The following is a 9,838-nucleotide window of genomic DNA, read 5'->3' on the forward strand; positions in this document are numbered from 1 at the left end:
CAGAAAGACATCATCGTCGTTGTGTTTACCCTGCACGCTTTGGTAACGCCATTTTACATCGGTTCCTCCTGCTCTGAAAAGATTATAAAGATTAGACTGAAAATTAAGCCACTGCAGTGGGTTTTAAAAATGCGTTTAGTTTCATTTTGTCAACAAATCACAGTTTTAATTTGATTGTGTCTGATTAGTTTGGAGGAAACCCATTCAGTGGTTTGACCTGCAAACTGTTTAATGAGCAGCTGACGGCGCAGGATGTGTCGTACAGGAACGGATCAAGCTAATTTGTGGGTATGTCTGAAACAACAACATGATTCATATGACGCGGGATTTGCTCAACGGTTTGTAAGTTTAAACCAATTCACATTCAGAAATTCTGCAAATCAACACACTGGGCTAATTATCTGAGACGGATGATGCGGCGACTCCATTTAGAAACACTGACGGGATCAAATAAGGATGAGAAGGCACAAGGTCAACTGGCTTCAGCAACTGCTCTCACAGTCCATCAGTTTTTTTTTTTTTTTTGTACAGCAGAGTCTGAAACCGCTTCATTGTAATCTGGTCTTTATTTCCCCCCTCCGAAAGGAAAACGCCGACCCAAATATAAAGGATGGTGCAGGTGTGACGACAGGAGGCCCGGTCCTCTCCCTCTCCCTCTCCCTCTAAAGGTTGCCCCAGGTGTCTGGAGGTGGGAACTCGTCCACGTCGCCGGACTCGTCGTGAGATTTGTCCCCCAAGTTGAAAGTTAGTTTGTAGCGCAGACGCACTTTTTCCTGAAAGAAGAGCCGTAAACAACGGGTCACGGTCCGTTTTCAGGGTGAATGCGACCCTGCTGGACACAGATAAAGACACATCAGATGTTCTCGGTAGTGAAGTGTGGAGAAAGCACCTTGTGAGGGTTGGCCAACAGCAGGATCTGTGTGACAGCGGCTGGAGGGAGGATGGGGTTGAAGGCTGGCAACTCAGTACAGGAGGGAGGCTGCAGCTTTACTTTCATTACCTGTAAAACAGAAACCCACTGATCAGTTAAAGCCCATAGGTTGGAATAAACGTCCAATGTTTATAAATACAAGAATTATGATCAACTTTCATTTGTTTTTGAGAAGGTCCTCAACTGAGCAGGCAGAGATGAAAGCGAAACATGTATGTGACGCTATTAGCAAGAATGAACCGATCAAGATTTCCCAGGTCAATACCGATTTCCGGGGTTCTTTATGTTTTTGACAAATTCAGATTTTTTTCCTCTAAAGACCTTATAAGTTATAAATTCTTTGAATCCAGCAGAAACGGAAGAATTACAATATTATGCCAGTTTCTGCACCTCTGAAAGGAATTAAAATATCGTTTATATATTTATGTATTTCTTTTTAACCATTGTTTTTTTCAGCATTGTGTGTATTTTTTTTACTTGTGTATGGAAAGGTTAAAAATGTTTGCGGCAAATTTAAACTGAAAATGGTGGTACTGATTAGTTGTGGTGCATTTAATAAAATAGGAAACAATATAAACATGTACACTTTTTCAGTACTTGAGCCTCCAATCGGAGCAAAACTGTCCGATTTCAGGCTGATTAACTGATGCAAAAAATAAAAAAAATCACAGACATACTCTGGGAACGGCTGCCTGGAAACGGATGTTGGTGACGGGAATGGGTGCCGAGGACAGCATGGAGATGATCACCACCAACACGTCGGGCCTCGACGGAGGACAGTCGCACGCAAATGTGAACAAAACCCTTAGGCTGTGTTTGTCGAATACAGTCACCGGTAACACGCTGCCTGCAGCAGAAAAACAAACCGTAAACAATGTGAAGCAAGCGCAATAAATGGCTTTGGCCTGATTACAAACATCAAAAGTGGTTAATGGACGAGCATCTTGATGGATTCGGAAGCATTTACGCTGCCACCTGGGATATTTGAGTTGGAAAGAAAACTTTACTGGTAAGAATCTGTTCATATTTGTATTTTTCTCCCAGACTGGTCTCTGTGTCCACACTTGTACTCTTCACAAATGACAAAAAAAAAAAACTAAACCAAAAGAAAGGCAGATGGTGAGCTGCTTTTTCAGGTGACAAACTAAATCCAATGCGAGTTTTACTGATGTCACAGCAGAAAGTCTGTTGAGAAGCTTTAAATTCAAAGTCTATAAAAAGTGTCACTGTAAAAACTGAAAACTGAGAAAATCTGACTTAAAGATGTTAAATTCATGCTTCTTGAATTACACCATCATAAAAGCCTCTAAAGTGCAGAATAACTCCTATCGCTGTAGCTTAAAGGTCTGGTGCTTACTAGGCTTGATTGACTCCAGAGGCACTGTGACGTCTGTTAATGAGATGCGGTCGTTGGGGTCAGCAGATGATGACGAGCTTTTGTCTGCAACGCCAAGACTGAAGTGGAGGACACCATCGGGCTGCTCCGACTGGACGAGGAGGCTGGACGTCGGCCCGGGACCCGCAGCAGGCCTGGAGCTCGCCCCAGACTTTACTTGGAGATCTCGCAAAGGGACCTTAGAGTGAGGCTGGAGTTTATCCCTACAAAGGAAAACAAACAAGCAAACCCCACAGACGATCACTTTCTAGCACAATCAAAAGTGCTGTTTCAATCAAACATGACTTAAAAGAAATATGACTTTGCAATTTAACACCTTGAAATTGGGTCTCTGTCTTTTTAAGAAGCTCCTGCTCTTTGAGACACTCCGTCTTCAGGAAGTCGTCACAACAATGCTTCTCTATTCAGCCTTTGGCAATGTTTTTTTTTTTTTTAAACCAACGCTTCATTGAGAAATAGTTTGTATGATAAGGAAACAGAATCGCTGTTCCACCAGGTGTTTGCTAATTGCTGCAGCTAGTCTGGAGGAGCTTTGTGGAAGTGGTTTTGAAATAGCAAGCATTTCTGCAAACAGACTGGCTGCCAGTGGACAGTCAAGGATTTTTCAAACATACATGAAGAAATTACAGCAGAACTCCAGATATGTTTTAGATGAGGGAATTACATTGAAACATGACGTAAAGCTCAACAAGTCAATTTTACATAATACCCCCCCCTTTACATATGGAACCATTAAAAACACTGATGAAAGGTTCGACAGGTTTTTAGAAATGCAGGCAAAATTTAAGGTCTGTGAGAGGCAGCTGAATAACGAATTATGCGTTGGAATACAAAGGTCTTATTTTACAAACCTTCACGTTGTGAGGCCGTGAAGGAACCCTAAACAGGATGTCCACTCACCATTTCACTTGCTTGCTCTCTGGAGGTAGAGACTGCTGTAACAATGTTTTCCCCAGCAAATCCAGCTCTTCCATTGCTCTGGGCGTAGCAGTGCCGCCCCCTGCTGGTGTAGCCTGTGACGTTTGCACCACAGCTGGTTGCAACGCTACAGCCGGAGCCGAAGACTCTGCAATGTTTAAGGACTGACAACAAACAGAGAGTTTGGTACAGTGAGACAACAGGCAACAGGCTGCAGGATATAATCGTTTTTATGCCAAATCATAACTGCAGCGCTCTTGTGAGGGTATTAATTCCCACCTGAGAGATGATGTTAGAGTCACAGTTTTCTGATACATTCAATCCTGAAAAACAGAGGGGGGGAGGAGGAGATTTAATGATGTGCAAGTGGTAAAAGTTAAATAATTCTCAGGTTTAAATCATCTGTAGCTTGCTTACCAAGAGACATGAGTTCATCATCCAAGAGGCTCAAGCCCAGGCTCTGAGGTGCAGCCTGTGGGTTGGAAGGTTCTGTGTTTTCTGAAATGTTGAGTCCTGTCAGGTCTAATAGTGCTGAGCTGCTGCCACCTGATTTAGAGTCTGTAGAAGAAAAAAAATAAATGAAAAATAAACACAAGCAACTCAAACCAAAAGGGACGGAGTTGCACACGACTGCAACGATGACTCTGAAAAGACAAACGCACCTTGTTCAGAGGCGGGAGACGGTCCGTCTTTCGACACCTCCTCACCCTTAACCAGCTGCCTGTACAGATTGATGACCTGCGTCAGGCTGTCGTTGGCTTCCAGGATGTCGGCTGCAGGGCGTAAACGTGTTAGCTAAACATGTTGGCGACATTACGGTGGCGTTCAAATGCTAAACTTTTTAAACCCAAATGCACCTAGAGCTTCGTCGTTGTCTTCTGTGTCGCTTGCTAATCTGAATAACGTCGGCCTCATCTTCTCACAGCGCTGGTAAAGATCCTGTGATCAAAAACATGTCAATGTGTAAACAGCGTCACAAAACAGTCATTTATCAACTCAATTTTTTTTTATATCCAAATTAAAGGTTAGGTTTTTCCAAAACTATGGTTCCACAATAAAAGATTAATTCATTTCAAGGCGCTTTGGTTTGTTTTTACTCATAAATGAAGTGGGCACAGAATCGCGCTTTCAGGCATAATTTTAATTGTGCCCACACATGCTGTATGATTAAAAAGTGAAGGGAATATCTTTTAGTGTAATAAGGAAAAACAAATTATACTTTACACTTAACTCGTTTACAGAATGACAAGATTTCAAATCCAGATAAACGGGAGTTTTACCTTCACTAAAAGCAACACCTGCTATGAACTGCATCAGCTGCTTTGTTAACAGTCCAGTTTTTTTCTTACATGGGAAAACCCCACAAAAAAAAAAGAAAAATATATAATAAAAATAGGAAGCAGTGTAAAGCAACCGTATAAAAGAAAGCCTTTGGCTGCATTGGACCAACAAAACCTGCAGCCTGGGCTGCCGGTGAACAACCAGCAGATGTCACCCTGTGCTGCTGGGACTGGTTCATGTGAAATGGTAACATTGCTCTAATTGTGGAGTAAAAGAGCAAAAGGTGAAATCCTATGTTGGAGCTTATATTTTTCTCATTTTGAGCAACTCTGGTGACCTTAAACGAACAGGAACTTAAGTTTTAGACAGAAAATTAAAAAAGGACTCGCTGTAATAATGAGCTACAGGAAAAAAATAAAACGTGTCTATACATTTAAAAATGCTGATCTACTGTAGTTGCTCCGTTATGAAAAATCAACAAAAACCTAGCGATGGGTGACTTTGTTAATGACTGAGCGTTACAAACCCTAACGAGCTCCTGGTTGCTATGGGAGCAGCTCTCTTGGCTGTAGCCCTCCAGCAGCTGGCTCAGTAGGCTCACGCTCTCCTTCACCTCCTGGATGGCGTTCACTCGCTTGGAGACTTTCTCCACTCGCTTCTGATCCTGGGGGCGTGGGGGAAATAACACAAGACAGAGGAAGTCATCTTAATTGGACATTTTCGAAATCCAGTTATGTTTTAATAGGACATATATCCAAATAATTAAATGATCGTATTTTGCATTTAAAAATGAAAAAAGCAATCAGTTCAAAGCCACTTAATTCCAACACAGTTCTAATATTTACATCAAATAAAAATGACATAAGGAAAATGACAGCGATTCAGGTTTTCTGCAAACTGGACTTTTCATCTTAACAGAAATCAAAACCCGTCTACATGCGAGTTGATGTCCTGCACTTTGCGAACTGAGCCACTCACTTCTTGAACCATTTCCTTGATGAGCTTGTTTGCTGCTCTTAAATCATCTGGGTGGGTGCTCTTCAACAGGCGGGACAGCGTCTACAATAACAGGATGAGGCAGAAGAGAGTGGAAAAAGAGAGGAAGAGGAATGTGCATATAGCGAGTCCTCAGGAGTTCAATTTCACGTGGATTTTTGTTCATTATGAGTCTTGAACATGTCCACAAAACCCCCACCCCAAAAAACTAAGCAAAAACGATCTACATCACAATGACATATTTGCTTCTTGATCTCTCGTCACACACCTTGGATTTCTCCTCGTCCTCAAAGATGGCACTTTTGACTCTGGGTGGAGGAGGTGGTAATGGCTTGTCACCAGGAAGCACAGGATCTTGCTTTACAATGCCTGGAAATGACAGGAGCATCTATTAACCTCCCGCAAAACAAACTCCTAACACAGTCCAGCCTCTGTTTCATGTACAAACACAGTGTGTGAATACGTCAAGAGCATCCAAAAATATTTCAAATCTGGCACAGCACATTCAATTTTTCCTGCCCTAAAGTGATGACCTCACAGCTTGTAATTAAAGCAATCATTTCAAAATACACATTAAGTCATATGTGGGAAGTCCATTTTTAACATCACAGCAGAGTCAACTACTCATGACCCAGGACATCGGTCTCGTGCTTGAGCTAAAAGCAGAACTGATTCTATCTACCTACATGCTGGAGAAGAGCAAGTATGGAGAACCAAAACCGACATTATCAGCTTGGGAAGAGAACTAAAAACTTCTATAAGCTACTTTTGGTTAATCTACCACACATATAAAGAAAAAGCAGTAAAAATAACATAGAAACCCTCTCAAAGTCAATTCCTTAATTACTTAAAAGATAAAAAAAAAAAAACCCAACTCACCCTGTTTCTTCAGCATCTGATAAGCTTCAGCTATCTTTGCCTCATCAGGATACCACACGGTCCAGCTGTACATCATCTCCAAAACCTTTGCCTTCACCGGCTCCGGAGCCCGGGATCCTAAATACTACAAGAAAGAGAGAAAATGTCTCAAATACTGTAATGATTATTTTAGAGCTAGGTTGGAGACGGCAGGCTCCTTGAAGTTTTTAATCCACATCAATGCTCATATATCCACAGCTTCAATTCCTTTTGAAGCCATTTTAACAGGATGCACATCATCGTTTACAGAAGAGTTTTCTGTACACACAAGGTCAGGCTTTGAGTGAGGTAGTTTGGAAAACGGATAGCTTGATAAATGGATGGATCAGCAAACAGAATCAGAAAAGTCTGGAAATACAATTTTGTTTTTTCTACGCTCCATTTAATTTTTCATATTTATCCAGACACAGCAAGACAACGCCTGGTTACGTGAGGAAAAAAAGTCGCAACAAATCAAAAGAATGCTCACATATACTTAATGTGATATACAAGATGTACATATCCAATATATAATAATTTTTATTTTTTTTCTGAAAAGAAAGCCATAGAATTTTATGTAAAGACTGAAAAGTAACACTGGATTTACTCACGAAGCAAAAAAACAAAACAAAAAATAAAAACAAAAAAAAAACATGAAACAGAAATGTGTTTTCTGACACATTTTTTGTGTGCTCACATCATGAGCACCAGGTATGATTTGCCTGTTTGTGTTTAAGCAATTTCAGATGGGCTAAATCTAAACCCCTTACCGAAAACAAAGCTTTATTTATTAAGTCAGACATTTTTTTAAATGCCTTTTCTGCAGCATTCTAATTGTTTCCCCAAGTTTACATCAAATTGTAAACTTCTCCAGCCTGTGAAGCAATGTTTTTATGGGATCTAAGAGCAGTTGCTTTTTAGAGCTTATAATTTAAGACTTTGTATTGAAAATGTGGCTGCTTTTGGCTGGATTTCAAATGGTACATAATAAAGGTTTTATCATTCTTGCTACATCCCTACAGGTTCTTCTCTACAAAACACTGGATGGTGAAAGACACAGTTCCCGCTTTGTTATTATAGCTCAAAAGAAAAGAAACAATCTCAAGCGTATCAAGTTGCTATAAACTAGTGAGACAAGAGAGAAGGTGTTTACCTTAGGCGAGACCACCTTGATGAGCTCATTAAGGAAGCGAAACTTTCCCACTTCACCATGAAACTTGTTTCCGCAGTTCTTCATGCACGTCTCAAGCACCTGGGAGAGGACAAGAATTTTAAAATTTATATGTGTATATGTATATATCCATCTGTCCATGTATGAGAGAAAAAATGTCACTCGAAGTTTGGTGCTTATTGATTCAAGTCTTACCAGTAGTGCTTGCATTGCCTCCCACTCCTGAGGAGACTGGATTTTGTGGGCCAGAAGTCTGGTTGCAAGCTGAGGCCTGATAATAATGCAAATATTAACTGTAGCATTTCAAATCATCTAGTTGTTTAAAACATTGATGCAAGCCTTTAAATGATTTGTTAAATGATTTTAACAAATAAGACTATATATATATATATATATATATATATATATATATATATATTTGGCTTAAATAAACTGCACTGTTTCCAACCAGTCAAACTTTTTGTAATGTTTTTTTATTTCTCAAGATTTTAAAGCACTGAAAAGTATTTGCCCCCTTAAAAGTTTGCTTTTCTTTCACAAATAAATGTCTGAGACGAAACTAATTTTAAGGTCGCACAGAAGGTAACCTGAGTAAACACAAAATGAGGTTTTCATATGATGATTTGTACCTGTCCCTACATGAAAAATATATAGTTCACTTCCTTGTTTATTCCTGAATTAACTGTTATAAGTCACTTTTTTGGGTTCACTTTGACCAGGTACAACAAAACTTATAGTATTCATCAGTATTAACCAGATTTTAAAATACCATTCATCCATCCATCCATCCATTTTCTATACACTCTTGTCCTTTATGACAAGTCTGGTTCAGGGCCTGGACAATTTGCCTTGTTTAAATGAACCAATATTCTATTTGCTTCCAGAAAGTCGTAAAGAAGAAATCAGGGTAATCAATGTATTACCCCAAGATCATGTAGCACAACTGAAGATCCAAAGCATACATCAGGATGGCTCAAAAAGAACAAAAGGTTTTGGAGTGGCCTAGTCAAAGTCTGAACTTAAAACTACTTGAGATGCTTTGGCTTGACCTGATTAGTCTTTCAAGTAGTGTTTCAGACAGCATTTTCTCTCAAAATATGAAATAATCAATTGAAAATAGCTTTCTCTCTTCACTGAGCTCATCTTTGGCAAACTGTAAATTGGTTTCAAGATCTGAAACATGTCATTGTAGCTAAAACAACAACAACAAAAAACGATAAAAGAAATATTTAAAGGGACAAATAAGTATTCAGCTCTGTATCTGTAATTTTCATTCATCAACTTACCCATCTGATTCATTGTCGAGTTTATCACAAAATGCCTTGATATTGTCCCAGTCAGTTTCCTTATTGAGAGGATTGGTGGTCTTGTCTGTGTGTGAGAAACAAACATTACATTTAAAATCATGGAACAAATTCGTGCCAGCTGGATGAAACAAGACTCCGTGACTTTCTTATTTTTTAAATTATGTTAAGTTTGTGAGTAGCAAAATATCAGCTCTGTGGTTTTACGGATAAATAAATCAGGAAAATCTGTTCTTTGCAGAAGTTCCTCCAGTTGAGCAGATCGTTCAGGAAGGTGTAGCTTTTGGACCTGGTTAGCATCAAATGGACCCTTCCAGGATATTTACATTCATTCGCTTTTTAAGCAACGACTGACAACGGTATAGAAGGTAACAGCAGAGCCAAAGCCAGCACAGGTTGTAGTTGTCGTTTTTCCTTGTCAACAACTGCACTTTGCTGACTTGATATTTTGACAGTGACAACTCATTAGCTTGTGACGAGGGTGTCGGTGACAACCAAAATAAAACACGAGTTTAACCATAAGGAACCATCTAAAGCAGTATCTCAGCTCTGAATATCGCTTAAAACGTCATCATGTCTAGTAATGTATGATGACTTACTGATTAGAGACTGAAGGCTAGTCTCATCAGAAGGGGCCGCCGCCATCTTTACAGGATTCCTACCAAGTGACTACTGTCGCGTGACTTTTGTAACATCGCGTGGATAGGCAGACGTCGTCGGCGTCACCGTCATGTTGTGAGTGGCATTTTGGTTAACGCGTAGGCAAAAAATTGTCCCATTATTTGAAGCAAAAGCTCGAGTATAAAGCATGCATGTGTATTATTATTATTATTATTATTATTATTATTATTATTATTATTATTATTATTATTATTATTATTATTATAATACAGTTACTATTTTAGTGACTTTGTTTGCTGTTTTGTTCACTTAAGAAAAACTCA

The 9,838-nt window shown here is 39.6% G+C and overlaps 1 protein-coding gene across 1 annotated transcript; it reads right to left on the minus strand.

Annotated features, from left to right (window-relative positions):
- Positions 1 to 547: 547 nt before the first annotated feature.
- Positions 548 to 9,628, minus strand: LOC103464672 (ADP-ribosylation factor-binding protein GGA1-like). Its single transcript, XM_008408928.3, has 17 exons — positions 9,494 to 9,628; positions 8,877 to 8,961; positions 7,786 to 7,861; positions 7,573 to 7,671; positions 6,402 to 6,525; positions 5,791 to 5,891; positions 5,505 to 5,585; positions 5,053 to 5,190; positions 4,103 to 4,184; positions 3,908 to 4,018; positions 3,663 to 3,803; positions 3,525 to 3,568; positions 3,228 to 3,409; positions 2,289 to 2,530; positions 1,609 to 1,778; positions 890 to 1,000; positions 548 to 773 (listed from the first exon to the last, which is right to left on the minus strand). The coding sequence occupies exons 1-17, from the start codon at positions 9,537 to 9,539 to the stop codon at positions 663 to 665; spliced, it is 1,944 nt and encodes a 647-aa protein (XP_008407150.1). The 5' UTR covers positions 9,540 to 9,628; the 3' UTR covers positions 548 to 662.
- Between the last annotated feature and the right edge of the window lie 210 nt (positions 9,629 to 9,838).

The sequence above is a fragment of the Poecilia reticulata genome, chromosome 1 (genome assembly GCF_904066995.2).
Source record: "Poecilia reticulata chromosome 1, P_reticulata-male-v2, whole genome shotgun sequence".
Lineage (NCBI taxonomy): Eukaryota > Metazoa > Chordata > Actinopteri > Cyprinodontiformes > Poeciliidae > Poecilia > Poecilia reticulata.

Bases quoted from the DNA above. Each gene is read 5' to 3' on its own strand.
- LOC103464672 (XM_008408928.3), bottom strand. From the start codon at position 9,539: ATGGCGGCGGCCCCTTCTGATGAGACTAGCCTTCAGTCTCTAATCA. The intron at 5,191-5,504 runs GTGAGTGGCTCA...CCACGCCCCCAG, and splicing joins TCAAGGAAATGGTTCAAGAA to GATCAGAAGCGAGTGGAGAA. The intron at 1,001-1,608 runs GTATGTCTGTGA...TCTGTTTTACAG, and splicing joins TCCAGGCAGCCGTTCCCAGA to GTAATGAAAGTAAAGCTGCA.